The sequence below is a fragment of the Danio rerio genome, chromosome 8 (genome assembly GCF_049306965.1).
Source record: "Danio rerio strain Tuebingen ecotype United States chromosome 8, GRCz12tu, whole genome shotgun sequence".
NCBI classification, from domain to species: Eukaryota; Metazoa; Chordata; class Actinopteri; order Cypriniformes; family Danionidae; genus Danio; species Danio rerio.
The window spans coordinates 21,652,101-21,677,501 of record NC_133183.1 but is presented as its reverse complement, the minus strand read 5'-3'; the positions used below and the strand labels follow the sequence as shown (position 1 = coordinate 21,677,501).

The following is a 25,401-nucleotide window of genomic DNA, read 5'->3' as shown; positions in this document are numbered from 1 at the left end:
TATAAAGTTATTTTGTCACCCAACATCACCCAAGTCTGACAGCCCAAAAAATGATGACTGCAAAGTTGTTGCAAACTTTTTAATAACCCCCTTTGAATTTTTAAAAAATATTTCCCAAATGATGTTTAACAGAGCAAGGAAATGTTCACAGAATGTCTGATAATATTTCTTCTTCTGGAAAAAGTCTTATTTGTTTTATTTCAGCTAAAATAAAAGCAGTTATTAATTTTTTAAAAACCATTTTAAAGTCAAAATTATTCGCCCCTTTAAGCTATTTTTTCTTGATAGTCTACCGAACAAACCATTATTATTCCTAATTACGCTAACCAGCCTAGTTAACATAATTAATCTAGTTAAGCCTTTAAATGTCCCTTTAAGCTGTATAGAAGTGTCTTAAAAAATATTTAGTCTAATATTATTTACTGTCATCGTGGCAAAGATAAAATAAATCAGTTATTAGAAGATGAGTTAATAAAAGTATTATGATAAGAAATGTGTTGAAAAAAATCTTCTCTCCATTCAACAGAAATTGGGGAAAAAATAAATAGGGGGGCTAATAATTCTGTATATAGGTTGAATTGAAACAAGCAAATTTAACTGAGTAATGAATCTTTTTTTCAGTGTATATTATGAAAATAAAACATCTACAGTACTTTTTCTTTTTTCATTTGTTGTGAGCACACTATTTATACAAAAACATTGCATATGTACACAAATGTATATACACCAAACAAGCAGTATTTACTGAACTGCAAGGAAATTCAACTGGTAATGCATTCTGAGAAATAAAGTGTTTTTCCACCCTGGTAATAAAAAGATTATGCTACATATTAAATATGACTAAATACACACTGAATTAAGTACACATTTCTATAGTTGCCATTTTATCACCAAAGTAGTGACTAGTATGCCCTAATTAAAGTGTGGCATGATGGGAAAAGATTTTATGGGCAACAGAATTCAGCAGGTACTGTACAGGACTTCATCCCACAATACAAAAAATCTATCCCACAAGCTCTCTATATTGAGGCTAGTAACTTTTTCCCTTTCAATTCATCAGTCTACATGTTCTAGGGCTGGATGATTCAGCCTTAAATCAAAATCTCTATTAATTGAACGTTTTTACACGTTTACAATTAATGAACAATTTATTTATTTATTTATTGCCTTTATTGTTCACTGACAGGTTTTGTACAGTAAATATGCTCACAAGTAAGAGATTTTTGGGTGAAGGGTGCAGTACTTGCTTTTAAAATAATTGAAGGAGACACACACTATCTAATATCTATGAATTATGTATTGAACAACTTTTATTGAATTTAACCTGTAATTTTGGAAACAAAATAAGTTATTTTCGAAGTTTTCAAAAGTAGAAAATAAGCAGTAGAATAAACTCTTGTGATGCAAACGTGCGATGTGTAGTTACATTTTTGAAAATTTGTGCATGTATGCGACCGCTCAAAGGCTGCACTGGAAAATATGTGTGCGTTCAACCCAGAAGTACAAATCAGCCTTAACAAAGCAGGGTCAGTGATTTCATACTTGGCAGAGAAAGTAATTGAAAAAATTGACCTGTAGATGGCTTACAGTTTCTGAATGTCGATTTCAATTACTTTTCGATTTTCATTAAAAAAACAACCTTTTAGTATTTGTATGCTATTAAATTTATTCCTATTTTCTTTGATTCAAATTTGAATTTGCTTCATGCTCTCGGCTTTACAGTTCTCTCACAATAGACTAATCCAACCCTCACCCCTCCTTTTCTCCCCACTGATATTCCCCTAACCTCTTAATTCTTTTTCTTCCTATGCCAACACCTTGCCCACACGTAATAATTATAAAGTTATTTAAACAACAAACCTTCCCAAATATACTGTGGGCCTGAATATAATGACGCATACTACATACACAAACTCTGCAATGCATCGTATTTCACCACATCGAAACCCCAAGCACATTGTAATTCACCAGGAGGATATTCCACTTACTGTGCTAAACTGCAAACAGAGCTAAACTATGCCTTTGATCTCCCCCTGCTAACCATGATGAGGTGGGCCAGACCAGCGATACGCCAATTCAGGTCTCACCCATTTATCTTGCATAGAGGGGTGCAATGCCTGCACAAACAAAGACAACCCACCTCCATCGTTGGCATACTTGTACCATTACTCAACAGGCTTTCAGGGGAGCTGGAAGGAGGTGATCCAAAGGCTGTGTAGGTTGTACTCATTAAATAGCTGTAATGGCTCCAACACCCAACAAAGGCGAAAATGGAAAAGTGAGAACGCAGAGTAAGTGAATGGTCCCATAAAGGCAATTCGAACTCGAAAAGCACCCAACCACAGCCACAACATCCAGCCGCTGTTGTTTGAAAAACCTCCTGTTGTAAATTTTAGTGCGGACGTTTTCCTTTGGCACACTGTGAAGCTTTAAGTGCAATAGGCAGGGACAGAGAGCGTGAGGGGCTTCTCAGATTGCCGGAGATGATGACAGTGGCTTTGGTAACAAGCTGACAGCTGGATGGAGCGGCTGAATGATGGACTGACTGTGGTTTAGAAACACAAACCCTTCCAGCTTTCTTGCTCCCCTCCCGCATTTTCTCTCCACTGTAAAGTGAAAAAATGAGGTGATATGATGGGCAAATAAAACAACATGCAATGGCAGCCGGACATGTGTTTACTAAAAGCTCATGAACCACAAACTCGAGGCCTGTAGTATGTTTGTGGTGCACACATGGGTGATTACGAGATTCAAACCAAACAAAACACTTCATGGACGTACTAAACACGGCTGGTTGGCTTAACCACAATGAGGCAGTCAGGAATGAAGTACGGTTTACCAAATGTCGTCATATTTACCCAGTGTGCATGGCTTTGGCTGATGTTTACTGTGATGAAATGACCCAGCGGGCACTCACCAGCCGGAGGCGACAATTATACAGGGGCACAGTCTTGGGCAATGCTACACCCTACTGGTGCACTATAGACACATGTATTTCTGGATGTCTATAATCTTTAACTTTGTTATATTAAAAAATAAAACTAAGATCAATATTGTCTAATCCTAGCATTTAGTAACAGTGTAGATTGGTATGCAAGTCCATGATATCAGTTTGGGGGCTCAAGACTTTGAGATTGTAGATTTGACCTCACTGGCTCTTTGTAAATTCTTAGCAAGCTGAAAGGTTGATATGATGTCGTTTGAAGTTCGAAGTATCTCCAAAACACACGCACATGCACACACTAAGCCAGAACTTTTTTGAAACACGACTAGGTTGTTATCTGCAGTACTTCAACGGTGTCTCCTGACACTGCCCAGTTCTCGAATAAGCTTCATGTGTATTTTGACTGGTACCAATATACAGAAATATATTTCCATGTTATAAATGGATAAAAAAATTGTTGTATTAAAAACAAAGCCAAAACAAATCATTTTAAAGCAAAATTTATATTCAATCCAGCCAGGTAAAAATGACAGATGCATATTAGATGCATTTATAAAAATAAATCCTAATGAAAAATATACTAAATAATTAAATTACTTTAAATGTTGAAACACATTTTCAGCTATCTCAATGATATAATGTACAACAGGGGTGGCCAACCCTGTTCCTGGAGAGCCACCTTCCTGCAGATTTCAGTTGCAACCAATATCAAACACACCTGCCAGTAATTATCAGGTCCTAATTAATTGGTTCAGGTGTGTTTGATATGGGTTGCAACTGAAATCTGAAGGAAGGTGGCTCTCCAGGAACAGGGTTGGCCACCCCTGATATACAGTATAACAATTAAGATACCAGTTTGGAGATTTGCTAAAAAAAATGTATTAAATTATTAAGGCTGTTTAAAAAAAATGCTTTAGAAGACTTGAAGGGAAAGGTCACCCAAAAGTTAAAAATGATAAAAAATGTATTAATTTATTAATTTACCTTCATCTTAGTGCCTTTATTCATCAGGGATTGCCTTCATTCACAGAATGAATTGCCAACTTATCCAGTATATGTTTTACACAGCGGATGCCCTTCCTGCTGCAACCCAGTACTGGGAAACACCCATGCACTTTCACATTCACACACATACACTACGGCCAATTTCGTTTAATCAATTCAGCTATAGTGCATGGAAACCGGAGCACCCGGGAACAACCCATGCCAGCATGGGGAGACCATGCAAACTCCACACAAAAATGCCATATAAACAAACCGGGACTAACCAGCAACCTTCTTGCAGTGAGGTGACAGCGCTAACCACTGAGCCATCGTGTCACCCACTAACAATTGACTCACCCTTAAATTCATCCAAACCCCTATGAGTTAACCTAAAAGAGGAAATTTTAAAGAAAGCTGAATACCTGTAACCATTGACTTGGAATTGATGAAAATCGGTGGTTACAGGTGTCCAACTTTCTTCAAAATATCTTCTTTCATGTTCAACAGAAAAACGCTATTCAATCAGATTTGGAACAAGTAAAAGTTAAATAAAAAATGACAGAATTTTTAGCTTTAGGTAAACCATCAAATTATTTGGTATGAATGTAACATATTTGTACTATATTTTTTGTGTCACTTTGTAAAGTGATAAAATATAATATAATATAATATAATATAATATAATATAATATAATATAATATAATATAATATAATATAATAAATTATAATATAATATAATACAAGGCTTCATGGTAGCGCAGTGGGTAGCATGATCGCCTCACAGCAAGAAGGTGGTTAGTTCAAGCCTCGGCTGGGTCAGTTGGCATTTCTGTGTGGAGTTTGCATGTTCTCCTCGTGTACGCGTGGGTTTCCACCAGGTGCTCCGGTTTCACCCAAAGTCCAAAGACATGCGCTATAGTTGAATTGAATAAGCTAAATTGGCCATGAGTGTGAAAGAGTGTGTATGGGTTTCCCAGTGTTGACTTGCGGCTGGAAGGGCTTCCGCTGCTTAAAACATATGCTGGATAATAATATAATATAATATAATATAATATAATATAATATAATATAATATAATATAATATAATATAATATAATATAATGCAATATAATATAATATAATATAATATAATATAATATAATGCAATATAATATAATATAATATAATATAATATAATGCAATATAATATAATATAATATAATATAATGCAATATAATATAATATAATATAATATAATGCAATATAATATAATATAATATAATATAATATAATGCAATATAATATAATATAATACAATGCAATATAATATAATATAATATAAAATAATATAATATAATGCAATATAATATAATATAATTGCACATTTTAGAATCTCACTGGAAGTAATAAGTCATCCTGATACTTTGTATACTACTCTCTTATCAATGTGAATTCACTCATCTTTCTTCACATACATTTTTTCATGTAGTTTTAAACAGCCCATGTTTAAAATGTGGGGAAATGCTATTGCCAATTAAATGTCAAATGGACTAATATATAACCAATATCACCTGATAACTGATATGATAAAGATGTATGATGCATCATTAACTGCCAGTATAAATATTGAAGAAAATATACATTAATAAACTACCATTGTTTAGACTATTTCACATTAAAATTCTGCATGATGCCACAGGCTTGATAACTTCCACATGTTCTCACCCAAGGAGCTGGTCTGAGCGGGAGGCGACCACACTGAATCCCACCGAAGACAGCTTCGAGTCAGTGACAGAATGGACATCAGAGACTCCTGAGCTGGAGGAGATCAGCCAGGAAGAACTCTCCCATATGCTGCTGCCTGACAGTCTCAGCCAGCTAGAGGAATTTGGCCGCTACAAGCATCCTCGTAAAACCCATCATACGCACAGTCGACCTCGGCTGTTCAGCGACCTGTGGGTGCGCATAGGAGACAGGTGAGGACATGACACTCGGCAGAAACCACATTTCCAAGGCAGGAAATTCAAAGCTTTTTACTAATAAAAAACACATTTCTGTTTTCATGTTGACCGCAGCACGACTCCACACCCAAGCATAAGGATAACCAATGGCTATGTGACGGTGGAGCCTCCTCAGATACGACAGGAACAGCAACAAAGACTCAGAGAAAGACTGAAGCCTCTCAGTGAGCCCACAAACCCCAGCGCACTTGACTCCGCTGCTCCAAACCCAACATATGCGCTGACTTGTTTTTTGGCCTGTCTCATTTCACAACTGCTTTTTGCTTCCTAAAGAGGAACTGGGTCTCTTGGAAGCTCACAATCCAACAAGAATTTTATCTGAGTGACTTCGTCTGTGGTAAAAATAAATGGCAGTTAAGTACATTTAGGTACTGCTTAGATCAATTTTTGGGTGTCTGCCTACAATAAATTAGTTGCCGCAGTATGTAACACAACACGAATGTGAGTAATTCTAATCGTTGCATCTGGTAAAATAGTAGTTGCTAAGAATAACAATAAGAGAAAAGCTAGAACATTTTGTTATACTTATGCAATGTCTCTGGCCAGAGTTGATTCATGAGAATCAGATTGTACTTTTATGTGAATTCCCAGATGACTGTACCCTTTTGCCCCATGAGTGCAGACAGCAAAATATGAATGTCCTTTTTTCTGATGAGTGAAATGGGCAAAAACAAATATACCAAATGATCAGTATGATATAATAGAGACTGCTATTATGTGGTATGGTCACTGGCAGATAACTAAATGACTTAATAGTTCACAGAGATGGTACTTATATTTTGTAAATTGTGCATTTGTTCATACAGAAATTTTATATTTATTATTTCATGAAGAGTATATTTTCATGCATTTCTCAAGTATTAAAGTCAACAAAGTTATGTAAACAATTTTGATTTGTCCTTTCTCTTGATGTGTTCAGGTTTGATGAGACTAAGTTCAACGCATCTATGCTGCCCTCTAGTGGCGCTTAATATATTATGAGTTAGGTTAAATATAACCCAAGTGGTGCTCGCTGCAGAGCCATTTGGGCGAGCTGAGCTCCAGCGAGGGGGAGCTTGAGCTTGAGCTCCACCTTTTTTGCACTTCTGCAAGTTAAACTGTAAACGCTCATTTGATTCAGGGATTTAATAAATAGAGACATAAACAGTATTAGGAAACGTTACATTTTTAACACAGCCTACCTTGCTTAAAAAGCAATCAAGTAAAACATTTAGTTACTTTTTTTAAAACAAAGTGACTAAATATTGTATAGTACTTTTAAAAGTTACTTTCTCCAACTGTAAAAAATAAATTATACAGTCAACATTTATCATAGCCTAGGCCTATATATTTTGTCCAATTCAGATATGCTCTAAAAGAAAATTCAGAACTAGGCTAATTTTGTCTTCACTCGCCCACATCATGCTCAAAAGCAATATAATTTTCTACTGTGAAACATTAACACATATATCAGGCAGAATATCGTCTGATTGTTCTTCATGTGCAAGTGTATTCAAATCCAACACTTTACACTCACGTTTGCAACAGTTGCTCAACTCAAAGATGGCGCCTTTGGTTCAGCGTTTGGTGTTCTGGCGTGTCATGTGACCAATCAGTAAAAGGAAAATAGCCAGGTAAGGGCTTTGAATTCAATTTGTTCTTGACACAAAAGATACCACATAGCTTATTAACCATGCGGAATATTAAACACCGTTTAATGGACAAGTTGTGTAGTTATTTATCTTTCGTTTTTTAGCTCAACAACCAGAAAGAAATAAAAAACATGACATGAGTAGCCTAAACGATGACGTATTCATTAACCCTCCTTTTACAGTCATGAAGAGAGTGGACACAAATGTCAATGTCAAAAGCATTATAAAGCTCTCCCTTTCTTTCATTAAAAAGCACTATATCCTTCGGCTTAGTATTTAATTCATCAGGCGTCGCCACAGCGGAATGAAACGCCATTTTTTCTAATGTTTTTTGCGCGGATGCCTGAGAAACACCCATATACTCTCTTATTCACAAACAGACATTAATTTTTTTCATCCAATTCCCAATATGCCTGGACTGTGGGGGAAACCGGAGCACCCGAAGGAAACCCACGGGAATTTTTTTTTTACACGCGATCACAGACAAAGTTTTGTCACTGCGGTCTTTAATAAATAGGGAAATATTATATTCCTTAAAATAAGGTTACAGGTCATAAGTTTAAAGATTATTAGTGTCTTAATCAATGATTAAATAGCATGCATGTTTAAAGGCATTACCAAAAAATAAAAATAAAACTACCTCATGCATCCATATTTCTAATTTAAATACAAAACAAACTCTGATGTCCATAATTCATAGGTAATTATAATTATACAATATTCATTCATTCATTTGGCCTGCAGTGCTCAGAAATACATTCAATACTATTTGCCAAACAATATGTTTGACTTTTAGAGCCAACATAATCACCCTTAAGGATGCACAAGGGTTACGATACTGCCATTGAGCCGCTAGATGGCAGACAACACCTTTGTAACGGAACGGACTCGTGATCTAATCTTTACCTTTGAGACATTGAAACATTTTAATAGGTGTATATATTTTTTATATTCTTAGGTTACATTATGTAATTTTTGTAAAACAATTTTCTACTAATTTTAAGGAACATTTTTAATTTTAAGGTGAGCTTAGAAAACTGTCATTTTAATATTTGCTTTTTAATAATTAAAATTTGTCCATTTAAATTTTAAATGAAAAAAAACTTTCATTTTAAAAAATCAAGAAAGCTCTGACACAAAACACAATGTGTATTGTTAAATTATATTATAGTTGGTTAGAATCAATATAAGAAAGGAAATAATTCAATTGTTTCCAACACATTACAATTATTATTCACACAGTTATCACTAATACAATTTTTTGTTTTGCACAGTTGTAAATATGTTTGTCTTTGTTTTATCAAAGGTGATACTGCAACCAGGTGAAGACGTTTAAACATGTACAACTTCACTTAAATAAATAAAATTAATATGCAAAGCTATAGATGGATTTATGCATTTCTTTTATCCTCTTGTCGCTCTTCCTCAAAGTACCTTACTCATCCAGACAGAGAGGAACAAGTTTTAAAATAAACAGCTTTTTCGCCCCTTAAGCCAAGACAGGACAATGTTTGCCTTTGCTAAAATACCATTTTCCCTGGGCTTTGGGGTGTTATTTGAGGGAGTAGGGGTCCTGACAGCCTGTGACCCCTCCCTGGGCTCGGGGACAGGACACCCACTGCATATTAATAAAAGATTACTGGGGAAAATCAATGTCTGAGCAAACTCATTAAAAATGCCTCTTCATCTTAAATGATTTCTGTTCTTTACCTCCACTCTGTCTCGCTCTCTCTCTCTACTCCCCCTGTTGCTTTTCCCTTGCGGTAATTACTTTCACAAGTCGTTTTCTGCCCTTTGAGTTGCACCGCTTCACAAATGAAGGTTAAGTTTGTTTAACCGTGCTGGATTTGCCATCCATGTTAAAGCATATAATGTGAAAGGCATGACTTGGCCCACACACCTTCAGGACCCCCTCAGCTTTAAAGCCCCCGTTTGCATGGTCATATGGTCCAAGGTTAAGGCCCATCAGGGCCAGACCAAGATGGAGTGGTTTCAGCATCTCGTCTAGGCTACAAACTGAAAAGATGCTGAATGTAGTTGCAAATCACAATTGCTACTACAATTATAGATTGTTTTATACATAAAATGGTTATGTTAGGGCCCTTAAATGCTCTCTGGAAATATATCTAGCGCAGCTCTAATTGAGCAGAACGAAAGAAAAAGCTTTCGCACACAATGGATATAAACTCAAGGTCTTTCAAATGTAACAGATTCAGACTAAATATTATTTTCCATGTAATCAATAAAAGATTTCAAGGACATGTTTCTAAAATGCAAGGGGAGCTTGTTCCTTATATGGGGGACTGTCATTGAAAGGACTTCTTAAGAGTTCTCCTTTAATGCAGGGCAATTCATTATTTGAAATAAGTGCTATTATTTCAGTGCTTTTAAAAAGAAGGTCTGGGAAAACACATTATTGCATCAATATTCACCTTGAAAAAAATATGGCTTTATTGATTTTATAGAATGTTGATAATATTGTTTTACTACACAATACATTATTCTGTAGATCTAATGTGACTATATGCTAAGATGATTCCGTTGAGCTTGGTTTGCTTTTGTGTGGGTGTCAGACAGTAAAACAAGAACATTTGCAAGAATAAACCACCATTCGCTGTCTCAATGCAATATCTTTTACAAGAGGTTCAAAGCGTACAAAAAACTTTGAAGTAATACCTTATAAGAATAAAAAACTCAATAAATTATATATATATATATATATATATATATATATATATATATATATATATATATATATATATATAWAATATATATATATATATATATATATATATATATATATATATATATATATATAATGTATATATAGTGCTTAGCATATATAAGTACAACCCTCACAAATCTATCGTATAAATAATATTTTTTGTAGGAAGCTATACAATATTATATTTGTGCATAAACATTAGATTAGTCAGTACTGAAGCCAAATCTGGGGCTTATCTAACAAAATAACTTACGATAAAGGTCCAAAAACGAGTACACCAAAATGTATATGTTATAGAAAGATATTAAATACAAATTTAAAAAGAGGAAAAATCAAGAGAAGCAAAAAAAAAAAAAAAAAATTAAAAAATTGTTAAAATTTTGTAGGTTGTAAATATTTTTTGCACTATTTTGGTTGGATTCAATTGTATCATTTTAAAATTAAATATGTTTAGTGGTTAAAATATCATTTTAATAAATATATCTATTTTACTAATTAGTTTTGTTTAAATGCACCAAAATACATTGCCTTCATTGAGAAATGGATAAAAATATTCATTTTCAAAATAGGGAGTCCTCAATTATGCTGAACACTATTTGTGTGCTTAACAATATGAATATGCATATAAAATAATATGAAATATCATGTAGAGTCCTTTGGCGAGTTCTATTAATTAAATTTGATATATAGCTAGCATTTTCATCTACAATTTAGGTAAATAAATAACATCGAAATGTTGTAGATATTTTTTAGCTACATCACATTCTACTGGAATTAAATTTCATTTGTCCAACTAAATGTATTTGTTTATTAAATATAATTGTTTGCATATGTTTATACTGGATATTTTTTTCGATTGAATTTTCATTTTGAATTAAACATTTACCATGTTCAAAGTTAAACATTAAATGACGATGATATTGGAAACATAATAAATATGATAACCACGGATTTTTTAATGACTGTGGCAATATCAAAATTTAAATAACAAAAAATTAAAGTTGAATAATCAGATTCTCAGTCGATGTCGCTAGAACTCATAATAATTGCGCGGCGCAATGAAATAAATATTTTGCCACCCAGGGAGAAAGTGTTTCAATAGGAAAAAAAGAAAGCTCGACGTAAGAAAGGTCTGAGTATCGTGGTTCACAGGTTTTCTCGACGTTTCACCGATTCATTATTCCTGAACAATGGGCACTTCACGCGCTCTCTTTGAAACCGAGTGAATTTGAGAGAGTGCACTCAAAAACAGACGCTAACAAATTTATTCTAAATAAATAAATTAATAAATAAATAATTGAGAACGTCGAGAGAGAGAGAGAGAGAGAGAGAGAGAGAGAGAGAGAGAGAGAGAGAGAGAGAGAGAGACGCACGCGGGGATCCCTGTCTTTGATGCTCTAGCGATGACAATCACCGCATAATGATGTCTTATAATTACATGCATATGAAAGCTTGTCAACTGAGGCAGCGAGAGGGGAAATGGAAGAAACAAATATGATTAGATAAAGATACTTTCCCCGTAATGAATTCTAATTCTAATAAACACAATTTCGACTACAAAGCAAATGGAAGCACCATTTGACCCTAAAAGGCTCCGAAATAAAAAGGTTTACCGATAAGATGTATTGTTCTCAAATTTTATTGTATTTTTGAGCTAAAATTGAGCTTGAATAAAATTTCTTTAATTATTTCCTAAGAAGCAAAAACATTTAAAGGAGCAGTTTGTCATTAAGGTGTAATTATTTCTATCACTGTGATCTCCAACAAGCTCGTAAATTCACACTTAGAACTTGAGCAATAAAACAATTATTTTCTTTTTGTTTTTAAAGATGGGTGTTAGAAAACTGGATAGGGAGGAGGAAGGAGATCTGAAAGTGAACAGACAGAGTGAAAGAAAAAGGGTATGTGTGTTTGACCATCAACGTTTACTCTTTAGTCAGACATCAAGGCATACAAACACACACCTTAGCCTTCATCTCTCTGGGGAGTTTGCTAGAGGTCATAGGGAAGGTGGAGGTCAAATGGGCCTGGATTAAATTTGATCAAACAGCGCTAATAGGGGGGTGTATGTGTGTTTGTGGAGCTATTGCCTGTTAACTAATGCTAAGTGCTCACTCAGTAAACACACATATTGTGCATGCACGAACACACACGCAGGCACACATATATGCAAATTATAAGTTTAAGAAGCATGCAGAGATAAGCGATCAAATATGTTCCCTTCAGTCACTCTCCAAACACCTGTTTGAAATATCACAGTAAGTGTCGCAGGGTGCGGTCCATATGGAAACAGCAATTGCATGTACAGGGGTCAGCATATAAGTAACCTACACCTCTCACAAATCTTTTAAATTCATATTTTATATAGGAAGCAATACAATATTATATTTGTGCATATGTATTAGTCAGTACTGAAGCCAAATCTGGAGCTTATCTAACAAAACGGTCCAAAAACTACACCCAAATTTTTGTAATAGAAAAATCTGTAGAAGAAAAATCAAGAAGCAAAATAATTAAATAAATAAATAAATAATTAATAATAATAAATTGAAAAATCTAGTTTAAATTTTATAGGTAGTTTTTTTTCGCAATATTTTGCTTCATTATCTTTAAATTTCTAAATATTTTTGGTTACTAAAACATTGACTGAGAAATTAATGAAAATATTCATTTTCAAAATGGGTTGTACTCAGTTATGCTGAGCACATTTGTCTTTAACTGGGACCCTGAAGCCCGAAGACTAAGTTTGAATGGGTTTAGTTTAAACTCACTAGCTCCATTAACTTAAGATCTTTATTACCTCCCAGGTGTATCTAGGTAACCCCAAGGCCGACAAGCTCTTAAACCCGAGACAGTCAAGGTAACAGGTAATTGCACTGCTGTCTCATAAAAACATCCTGTTTGCCAAAGGCTGACTAGTTTCTATTTTGTTTTAAACTAGAGTACAAACGAGGAACTGCAATCAGGTTAAATTGTTTTTTTTATTTATTCCTCCTCTGTCCTTACATCTTCTGCCATTTTCACTTTATATAATTAATTTTTAAATTTTGTTCCCCTTATGTTTCTTTAAATAAACATGTACATGTCTCCCTCTCTCTTTGATAGGACATGATAAGAGCAGCCAATAACTAAGAACTTAATGTGGTCAAAGGCCAGCAGCCGGGAGTAAAATGAGCAAACAGCCCTGACACACACTCTCGCTCACATTATGATTACATGCATAGTGTTAAGAACACACAGCCACGTTTTGAAAAAAAAAAACCTTTATAATCAGACACCCAACTGCAAATTAATACTGTTGGCACACATAATGTACACACACAATGACAACAGGTCCCTATTTACAGCTCGCTTTGCTCAGTCTATTTCCTCACCTTCAACAATCACTTGTTTATTTCAATCTGTAAACAAGCAACCCCACAAGCAAAATAGAAGCCATTGACACCGATAGCACAATACTCTCTCTCTTTTTCTCTCTCTGTAATGCTTTTCACCTCCTACACTCTCCATCTCTCTCTCTCTCCGTTTCCCTCTCCCTTGCTCTTCTGGTGTGATTTTGCTCCTCTGCTCTTGGCATTATAAATTCATTGTGCACAGCTTGTGCTTGTAAGCTTGATTGAAGTGACGGGCTCTGATTCCTCCGGCTTGCTGGCTGGAGGGTGCTATAGCAAATGGCCCGATGGCACTGTTTGGATAACACTGACCTCTCTCCCGCTGCCGCCGCGCGCGCCTAAGTGAGCGGTTTTATAGGACGCTGGCGCTTGTAAGTGGAAGGGCAAAAAAGAAAAAAAAGGAGGCAAATTGATCAATTCAGAACTGGAGAGAGGGAAAAAGATCTGGGCGATGGTTTCGGAGCACATTGTAATTTCCACCTGCCCCCTTTTCCTCTGAACAAAAGTGACAGCTATCAAACTCGATTGCTGAGAAGAACACAAGAGCAGAAGAGCGCCTGATCTGCATTCTAGAAGCGCCGTTACCAGGGCGACGTACTGTATGTGGCGGGAAAAACACTCCCGCCACTCCTTAGAAATGGATATTCAGGTCTTTGTGCAATGTCATAATTGTATTTATCAAATCAATGTTGGTCGCACGGCCACTCACGCGGCGTGTCACATATGGGTAACAGAGTGCCAATGGGTTTAAATTTAACGATAGGTGCTGATCAATATGGAAGCATATGAGTAGCATAATTCAATTCAAAATGTAATATGCAAAATGGCAATGCAATATGTTAAATGGCAATGTATTGCCATTTTGCATATTACATTTTGAATTGAATTATGCTACTCATATGCTTCCATAGATCAAAGACAATGATGCTAATTGAGGGGCGAGCCTCAGATTGCATAAAGAGATGCTTAGGTCTTCAGGATGAAGTGATTCATGTTCACGGACTTGAAGCGTTTCAGTTTGACTCTCCTTAATCGAGGCTTCGAAATAACCTTTTCAGCTGTTCACTTTTTTGTATTATGTGTTAGTTTATACAGCCTAGTTTAACTTGAATATTAAATCGGATTGCCATAATAATTTTAGTGTCCTTGTGCTTAAGTGCCGTTTTTTATGAGGTAGCCTAAATGAAGATATACGCGTAGTTGACCTGTCTCGCGCTCACACGCGCTTTCTCGTATAGCTGTCTTTGTAAAATAATCGTCTTAGCTGTTATGCAACATCGTACAAACAAAAAGTCTGTTAAAAAGTTATGAGGATTGCCATTATGGCGTGTCCCTAGAAGATGGGGATTGTAAAATGTTATTGTAACTCTCACATGACAGGTGCATTTAGTAGGCTACATCGCCGTTAAACCTGTTACCTGGGAGGAGCCTCGTCTCCTGGGAATTTACTCTGAGGGCAGACTTTTAAACTAGAAGGTTGTTGTGTTTTAATTAAAACGACGAATCCCTCCCTATTGCAGTAGGAGGTAAAGGAGAGGGAATTCAAGTAGCCTAGGTTTAGCGATCTGACAATGTGACGGTGTCAGCTGAATTTCCAGCAACCCCTCCCGGAACGCACGAATGCAGGCAGACAGACAGACAGACAGACAGACAGATAGGTAGATAGATAGACTATTATTTATTAATATAGCCTACAGTTCAAACTGCTTATAAATGTCACATTTCAACATTTACAACACAACAGTAAAACTAATTTATCTATTTTCAAGCAGGCAATATATTAGCTTTAAACATTTAGGATACTATTATTATTGGCTCTTGGCATACTCGATTAAAAACAGGATAGAATAAATATGGTAATAGCCTAAAATCATCAACGCTTATCTTTTTAATCCCTAAAACAGATTTACTTAGTCATTGATGTTACAACAAACTGTGACTAATCTAAAGCCTATCTTTATATTTGTCTAACAGTAGGCCTATGTGGCGTATAGGTCATTTTTCGCTTCAGAAGAGATAAACTTAACCGGAATTAGAGGCGTGTCCCGGGAACTATTCGGGCATTGTAACCTATTCTGTGGTCACTCGGAGGCGCTGTTGAACACAGCTTTGTACCACTCATTCTTCAACTAAAATCATTTGCAAGACCATTTGTCAACCGACATAAGAGAACAACCAAGATGGATAAAACGCTTTACAGAAGCTTAAATAAAAATTACAAATTAGGCATCCCATAGTTTAAACCTGAAAATTATTTACAGAGAGACATTTAGTTGTGTTTATTATAGCTAATACACAAAATATAAAGTGTTGAAATTATTTTTTGAGCCAGTTTGGTGCTGAATAAAGCTGTTTTATCAGAGTCCACCACAAAGCTGGGATTAAGCTTCCATACCACAAATTATTAAGTATATAAAAAAACACTAATATTGTTTTTCATTATATAAATTATGTAATTTTAGAAGCACGTCCTTAACATTGAAACATGGCTTGATTTAAATATTTTATTTGTAAAAAAAAATAAAAATAATAATAATAATAATAATTCTCGAAATTATTAAAATATAAAAGTGTCCCTTGATTATTTTAAATTCGGTTGACTGCTTTTTTTATCAACTAGTGAAATCAAACGATACTGCTGTGCAAATAGCAGGTGAATAAAGTTTAAGTCAATATTTTGAGTTTAGTCTGACGGCTGACTAAAATTAAACGCGCAGACTTGTGGGAAATAATTATACGATGAGGCTCAGAGATCGAAGAGGGTGAAGAAAACCGAGTGATTCAAGACTTTTTACGCGGTTCCCTATAGAAATGTCCTAACACCATGAAGGACATTGTCCTCCCGGTCACCTCTCAGCGTCGATATTTCAATGGAATGCAAATGTCGGGGTCTACAGGGCTTGCTGTGGGTGATCCATTGATTTAGGATGAATACAGTGGCTACTTTCAACCCCTTCACAGTTATTAGGCCTAATAGAAAAACATAAAATAAAGGGAAGAAAAAGAAGAAGGGATCCGCACAAATGGTGCGAATTGCTCGCCTCCTCCAAGCCCTCTCCAACAGTTTGGCCAGCAATTTGCATTCCTTTGTACGACAACTTGTAATCCTCCCCTCAGCATGCCAAGAAACACACAACAGATTTATTGTCCCAGTCAACAAATCGTTTAGGTCATCCCAAACCTATTACAGCCTAATGCAGCGAGAGAGAGCCTCCAGACCCGGCTCTCCCCTCGGTCTCATCACACGAACCACTGGTTTCCAAACACCGACGAGGAGCCCATAGCTCGGCCGCTTTGTTGAGACCCCGATCTATTCATGCCAAATACACTTCTGAGGACTAAACCACTTCTCGAGGTGGGCTGGAAGGGCAATAAGCACGTCTGATTCTCAGGCCTGGCTGCCCTTCTGTTGTGGTGGAGAGAAAACTCAATTTGCCAGCTGAAACATTTATTTCACTTTATATATTTTTTCACACAGGCCTAATTGCCGTTAAATTTGATTTTGAACAAATAATTACACGAATGTATTAGACAGACAGACAGACAGACAGACAGACAGACAGAGATAGATAGATAGATAGATAGATAGATAGATAGATAGATAGATAGATAGATAGATAGATAGATAGATAGATAGATAGATAGATAGATAGATAGATAGATAGATAGATAGATAGATGAAAGAAATCACTTTATTGTTCTATCTAATTGACCTGTGTCTGTTTAAGACGGTAATGGTGGCAAGAGCACGTCCTCAAGAAACGGCACTGAGACGTGTGTTAGTTTTGCGTGCAAGGCTGTTAGTGCAGAAAGAAAAAGAGAAAAGAGGAGACTAGAGCCCATCTGCTCGCCTTTGTGTCGCACAATCCAAGACTCCAATGAGGGGTCATCTGAAGAAGAGAGGGATCGCCCGCGGAGAGAACCACAGAAAAACCAAACAAGTCTTTGATTCTATTCGTTTTGTTTGGAAACACACATTGATTTAATTCTAGCGTTTTCCCTGTTCCCTTCTTCCAGGTAAAAAAAGGGCACTATAGCCTATTCGATTCTGTCTAAGAGACAAATAGACTGGTAAATAAAGGCTCCAGTATGAAAAACACAAACAATCGAGTGTACATAGCTCACAATAATAAGCATTTGAAGTAAATACACCCATGATTTATATAATAAAATGCATTAGACTAATATAAATATAACATAGCAGGCCTACGTAATTCCCTGATCATTTGTGAAATCCTACTTTTTTCCCCAAAGAATAGCAATTATGTGGTGATTGCAACAATATTACATAATGAAGCGTCAGACTTGTAAAATAAATTGTGGATCTGAATCCGTTCAAAGGCTGATCGCTGCACCGGCCAACTGGCCTTCGGAATACTGTAATAAACTGAAGAAAAGCTTGCTTTATTATTATTATTCTGATACTATTAAATAACACGACAGATCCCGCACCACACACAAAATCAGCTGCTTGAGAAATACGACACTATAGTGCAGGCCTATGCAGCAGCCAAAATTCTGATTTGTGTAATTCTGATTTTAATTGTGCGTTTCCTTCCTCACACTGAAATGTCATTTTTACCAGTGATTCCATTACATGACATCATTCAGGGAGCATGAAACTTCGGCGGCATCTCCAGCTCGATTCGATGTGTTAGTCGGCTTGGAACCAAAGTTAAAACATATGTTCATCTGCAGTGGCTTTTCTTCCTCAGAGCCACATTGGTCTGTTCTGGGTTTTGATGGCTTATACTGCAATGCTCATTAAATAATTATGTTTATTATAAAACAATAAAATGATTTTTAAAAATAAAATAAAATGTGGTAAAACATCCCATTAAAGCCTACTCAACATAAAAGCAATAATATGCTAACCACAAAATTAGGCTAACAATAAGCAAAATAATGTACACTGCGTATTGAAACGTTATTAAAATGATTAATGATAACATGAATAGGCCTAATAATAATAACAATAATCATAACAGTAAACGTGCAATTTTTGTTATCATGATCTATATTTATTGTTACTATTTAATGCAGCAGATAACCGTAAATAATCCTGCAAATAGTTGATTTTAAAAATCTGCATACATGCGTTCTGTTTTTGATTTATCTTTTATCGAATTGAATTTTCCGTCTTTATGCATTAAGTCAATTAAACCGTGGCTTTTCAGGAGCGTGTTTGTAAATTGTACTTGGCAAAGAACTGTGGAGCTTTTCACTATTGGGCTTTCTTGAGTTTCAAAGGCTTTATTTATTTATTCATTTATTTTGTTCATAATTAATTCTTCTTCCCAGAACCTCTGTGAAATATTGATAGAAGCTGCAGAACTATTATATTTCTGTCTAAACGGACAACTCGCAGCTGCTTTATTGAAAATAAATCAGGTTTGGACACAGAAAAAAAACACTCTGAAGAAGCTGTTCTGGGTGTGTTTTGAGTTAGGCATAACGTTTCACGCGTGTCAGAAACTGAAGGAAATCCCGAAAACCAAAAATATATATACATTTTAAGCAGTCCCGATTCTGTTCCAATACGTTTGTGTGTAAGCTAAACAAATATTAAAATCCCACTCTTTCAGACGTTTTAAAATGTCTATAATAACACCGTCTGGGTTGGGTTAAACCCAGGTTTGTTTCTCGTTCACTGTAGCGGGAAAATAAGAACTGTTGTTCCGAGCTCAAAGAAAAACCTACATCAGCATGTAGCCTATAAATGTATACATTTAATCGCCCTGCGCACACGCGCGCGTCGGTAGCTACTGTGTCTCGTTTGAAAAGACTTTCCACAGCTTAGCACAGTATTGTATCCAATAAAAAGCCGCTGCCCCGAGTCAACTGAGTAAATAAGATTTATTTATTCACAATTCTGGGCTATCTTATCCCCCCTCTTAATTCAGCGTGTGCAAATAAGTCAATGATTCATGTGGTCAATTTTAAATATGTTTGTTAATAATGTTAACAGGTCTACAACATGTCATCTCTACAACAATTAAAATGAACAGTTTCTATGCTCCAGCATCAAATCTGCCCACAAATTACTTTAACATTTATATGCTGAAGTCTTAAAGAGGCCATTGAAATATATTGTCTGTATAAAGTAATCCATAATTAGGCTGCAAGACCCCCTCATCCTCGTTTTGACCTCCTTAACATGAGTTCAGGCCTTAATTAGGGAGTTCACACTCTCAGTTCCTCCATAATTTGCACCTTGATTTTATTGAATAAGGAGCTCTGCAAATAGGCTTTTAACAAAACTGGAAGGATATATTTACATGGTTGCACTGAGTAGTGAGATGCACTTAATCTCGTCGCACATGTATATTGTAAACGTGTACAGTGACAATAAAAGGCTATTTATTCTATTCTAAAAGGTTGTTAAGCTTCACTGAGGAAGTACTAGAAAAAATGCAAAAACAATGAAAATTCTCATGTCCATCATCAGGGAAATAATTTTTAAAAATCCAGTCAATTGTAAATGTTATCAGTCTAAAAAACTCTTTTTTGAGCAAAAAATAAAATGTAAAACTCTTAAACCATAAAGATTTTTTTTCTCAGTGTTCTTTCCTCATTATTACCAAAGGCCAATATTAGTGGAAGGCGCTGTATCTGTCATTTTCACCAGCGCCCCTATTCCTGGATGTCTCAGTGAGTCCATAGACAAGTAATACAGACAGTGGTTTGCAGATGGAGGTGGTGGTGAGGAGATAAGCAGGTGTTTGTTCTTTGCAGAGCTAGTGTGTCTCAGTATAGTGAGGCCCCCCAAATCCCACCCCTTCCTCAATGATCACAGCCCTCATTCTGCAGCCACCTCCACTTGGCTGTTCCCCCCCGGCTTTGATCAAAGCCCTCCCACCCACCCACCCACACACACCCACACACACACGCACGCACGCACACACACACACACACACACACACAAATACAGCTGCCCATGTGTGAGCTTCTGCCACACACAAACACACACATACCATAAAAAAAAGAGTCCTCTGGGTGGGATAGCCGTGTTTGTGCAGTAGGGTGCAATGGATTGAAAGAAAAGAGATTGCCAAAAAGCTTGTGTGCGAGAAATGTGTTAGTGCTGGTAGCAACAACAGACTGAAAGCAAAGGAGTGCTTATGAAAGAGAGAGAGGGAGAGAGTGAGAGGGAGAGAAAGAGAGAGTGAGTAAGTGAGCCTGAGAGTTCACTGTTGTTTTGTGTACATGATTAAGCAACATGGGCTTTCAGATGTTTAGGCAGGCCTTCTCAACATACAAACAGACAAGACCACAAATGAAAGCCCACAAACTTGTTGTCAGTAAACATATGAGAAAAGTACAGCCATATGGCAACACCTGCATGTGCTTATTGTTCCAACGCCAACTGGAACAGTGCTTTGATTTTTCACTTGAATTGACATTGTAAGTTTCACACGATTACATTTGTTGAAAAGGAGTTATCAGCAACAAATGAACGTGTGAAACAAATGAACAAATAAAAGACCAGTATATTGCTATACATTTCTCAGTGCATTTAAACTAAAAAGATTAAACAGATTTATTTATTAAAATAATATTTTAGCCATCAAACATATTTAGAAATTGAAAGATAATACAATTAAATTCAAGCAAAATATTGCAAAAATTAAAATATATTAATATATATATATATATATATTTAATACATATTAATATATATATATATATATATATATATATATATATATATATATATATATATATATATTAAAATATTGAAAAAATTACAAACTACAAAATTTCAACTACATTTTTTCATTTTTTTGCTTCTCGTGAAATTTCCTCTTTTTCAAATTTGTATTTAATATTTTTCTATAACATATACATTTGGGTGTACTAGTTTTTGGACTGTTATCTTAAGTTATTTTGTTAGATAAGCTCCAGATTTGGCTTTAGTACTGACTAATGTATATGCACAAATATAATACTGTGTAGCTTAATATTAAAAATGTGAATTTAAAGATAGATTTGTGAGGGGTGTACTCATATATGCTGAGCAGTGTATATGGCACTAAATAATAAAAACAGTATATCGGAACCATAGCTAAAAAAATCAAATAATATAATATTTAATTAACACAAAAGATACATATATTTTAATATTGTCTTATGAATAAAAATGATAACATGTATCCTAAAGCATTTTAACAAATTGAATTCCTCTTTATCTTTCTCCACCATAAACTTTTCATCTCCTCAGCCTATGAAAACAATTTAATGGCCAATTATTTAATAAAAAAAAACTCCAGTTGATAAGAGCTAAAAAATATTTTCATTTACCTTAAAAGAGAATGAAGGGATAGGAAAGAAAACAGTTGCAGTTTTATCAAAGAAATGTCTAAACTGGATTAAAAAAAGTTGGACGTTAATTATGATAAATTATGCACATGCAACACAAAGCCGTAAAAAGCATAAACAGTAAGACAAAATACAGCACGCACCTATCATGAGTCTGTCATAAAAACATCAACTGGCTTTTTTCTTTACATCTCAAGGTTGTTGTCACAGCACTTATGGTTGAGATCAAAGCAGGGCATCCTGAAAACTGCCAAAGGGTAGACCGAGCTGAAAGACAATCATAAGAGAGACAGTGGTAAGAGGATGACACATAGAGAGTCATGACTGCACCCTACCCAATGTACAATGTGCCTTATGCCAATGAGAGATTCCTCACACAGGCCTGTTGTCTACAAATCCACATGGATAAGAATTTCACTTATACAGAAAAAAAACAGAGAGTGTTTTTTAGGCATCGTCTTTGTGCTTCTCAGAAGTGATCAGATGTTTTTAATGCAGCTAGGCTCTAAATAAACACCCTCCAGCTGCTGTTATTTTATCAACAGAGCTTGACAAATTTTGTGCATTATTTTTTTACATAAAGCATAATGTGGAACAATTTAAGGGTCTTAAATCCAGTCTAAACTTCTGCAAAACTAAAATAAGCCATGTTAATTCTTGCACTTACAAAATTAATGCACATCTCTAAATGTAACAAACCGTTTATCTAACTAAGTTTTTAAAAATTTTTTACCCTGAAGGTAATAAAACATGCAAAACCCATTATTTTAATTTACTCCTAAGCGTGTGCGAATAAACAATAACACAAAGAATGGTAAAACACAGGCCTTTTCCATGAGGATGGAAAGCATATTCATCCATAATGCATGATATGACGTTAGCTAGTTGCTCATTCCTTCCAAATGTTTCATCTGGTTCTCCTGACTCTCTTCAAGTGCTGATACCAGACAGAGAGACAGAAACTCATGAAACTCTAATCCCCTGCCTGTTTATGTAAGCTCCTGCCAGTGCTGTTAAACAGCCTCTTATTTTTGGTTCAACCTGTGGAGAGGCCAAAAACCCAAACTATTGAGCCGGTCTGAGAAACAGTGTATGTTTGTGAGGCCGAGTGTTTATAAGAGAGAGAGGGAGAGATGGAAGAGAAAAAGAAGCTAACAAATACCAAGACGTTTAATTCACTTTTTTGCTATTTTACCATCTGCTACTGCTTTTTAAAAGCTTTTGTGTAATGCCTAATAGTTTTATAAATAAAACCACAAAAATGTTGTTTATTTTGCTGGCTAACATACACAACAAATAACAGGTTTGTGGCCTTTATCTGCTCCACAAGTTGTAAATGAGATGTGGTACTTTCAGGACATCAGTAATCGCAAATGCTACATGTTTGGGTTACATTGTCACAGTATATTTACCCAGGTTAACATTGATTTTGGGCGCTGAACTTTTCCGAGCTGCTTTATCCAATGAGTAGCAAGACGTTTCCATATATAGTGCTAAATCATGACACACGCCACTGTTTTCATTGTATAAGGGAGCAAATACACTTACCTTACGTGTTTGACTGTCTGCCTTTCTTTCTCATGTAACGTTAGCTTAGCTAAACGTGATTCTTTCCAATGCATCCATTTGTTCTAAACAGCCATAAACATGTAGCATATGAAACTATGATTCATTCTAGAGAATCGGTTCAATCGAACGGTTCACGTAACTTGACAAATTTACAAACATGATACAAATACAGGTTTAGGCCCAATCCCAATTCTACCACTTAGCCCTTCCCCTTACCCCCGTTTTCCCAATTTTCTTTAGCTTGAAGGCGTAGGGCTTACACCCCTTCGAACAAAGATTTTTCAGAACCACACTCGAAACCAAGGGGTAAGAAAATTTGCCAGAATGCACCTGCCACTACAGCAGCATCGCAGCACCCGAAAGTAAGGATATCCTCAAATTTGTTATTTTTTTTTGTCATTATATGAATTTTTACAACAAACAAGCACATTTTAAAACATTCATAACAGCGTTGGTGTTTTACCGTCATGCCTAAAAAAAAATAAAAAAACGCTTAAAAAAATAATAATAAATACATTTCGCAATCTATAATCCATAATAATAAATCCTGTATAGCAGTCCCACAACATTCTGACAATCGATGACACTCAAATACCCTGTCAGTAATGATTAGTGGCTGGGAATGAGCTTTTTACAGTCTGCTATAATGTTAATGTTGTTTTCGTGGAATTATATAGATGAATATGGCCACTGTGTAAATGCACAGTACACCACATTACCACATTAGATCGTTTTGATAACATAATGTATGCCTTCAGGGATTTCATGAAGATAAATACCAAAAAATAGCACAACTGGAATAACTACACCAGTCGCCATAGTCTGATCTCATATGAAGGAAGAAATTGCAAAGACATGATAAAGGGTGCAGGTGTTGTAGTGCTGTCCCAATTCTTAGGGGTACATTTTAAAGCCCTTCCCCTTCACCCTCGGTTTTAAGGGCAAGGGAATGTAAGGGTACAAAAATAGAATTGGGATTGGCCCTTAATCTTTGTGCACTGTTCAAACTATTGTCAATGGGACAAAAACCAACAGCAAATTAAAGAGAGAAAAAAAAAATCAAAAACAATGTATCAAAAGCAATATTGTTTCACATGTCCAAGACTTTGATAAAAAGGAAAAAAATACAGTCCACAATTAAGTTTTATATTGAAAATATGGAATTTTGTGTGTTTTGTCACCAAATCAGTGACATCATTTATGAACTTGGCAATTAAAGAGTTAAAACCCTAACATTTTGATTAGAACTGAGGTTGATTAAAAGATTTATACAAAAAAGTAAAAAAAATCCATCTGATGCACTTTTACAGCAGTTTAATTCAGTGAATGTTTTTATCCTGAACATAACAAAAGGGTGGTAAATTTGCCCAGAGTGTTTTGTTGAGTTTAAAAAATAAATCAAAGCAATTTTTAAAATATGTGTCAAAATAAGATTTGTCACCAAAAATCATTCTGCTAGCTGAAACACAGAAAATGTTATGGAAAATTAGGACTCAGTTTAGTTTATTCAATTCACCTAAAGCGCATCTCTTTGGACTGTGGGGGAAACTGGAGCACCCAGAGATAATCCATACAAACACAGGGAGAACAAACTCCACACAGAAATGCCAACTAGACCAGCTGGGACTCAAACCAGCGACGTTCTTGCTGTGAGGCAACAGTGCTAATCACTGAGCCACCGTGTCACCCTATAAACCATTTCAGTGCGGTCATGCCATTGGCCCATGAACATTTCCTGCTTGTTATTAAACTATTTCATAACTGTAACAAGAGGCAATTCAATCATAAATAATGTTATGATAGCTGTTTTAAAATTAAGTTATCAATGTGTGGCT

General features: G+C 35.5%; 1 protein-coding gene and 1 long non-coding RNA gene across 10 annotated transcripts in view; one reads left to right on the top strand and one right to left on the bottom strand.

The window, feature by feature from the left end:
• The window catches only part of trabd2b (TraB domain containing 2B), a 102,311-nt gene extending 95,494 nt beyond the window's left edge, over positions 1–6,817 (top strand). Inside the window, exons 6-7 of one of the 2 annotated variants that reach the window (XM_005166877.5) lie at positions 5,640–5,885; positions 5,985–6,817. In XM_005166877.5, the coding sequence (XP_005166934.1) occupies positions 5,640–5,885; positions 5,985–6,201 (463 nt within the window). In that variant the 3' untranslated portion in view covers positions 6,202–6,817. The remainder of the gene's footprint in view (positions 1–5,639; positions 5,886–5,984) is intronic. The other variant, NM_001270477.1, reaches the window with a different exon arrangement.
• Positions 1–25,401, bottom strand: part of si:ch211-120j21.2 — a 238,318-nt gene that overhangs the window by 168,714 nt on the left and 44,203 nt on the right. For 5 of the 8 annotated variants that reach the window (XR_002459373.3, XR_012384247.1, XR_012384253.1 and 2 more), the window contains 2 exons: positions 22,141–22,264; positions 5,635–5,862 (listed from right to left, as the gene is read on the bottom strand). This is a non-coding gene — a long non-coding RNA (si:ch211-120j21.2). Of the gene's footprint in view, positions 1–689; positions 2,607–5,634; positions 5,863–22,140; positions 22,265–25,401 lie in introns of those variants that run through there. The other 3 variants (XR_012384248.1, XR_012384254.1, XR_012384251.1) reach the window with 3 other exon arrangements.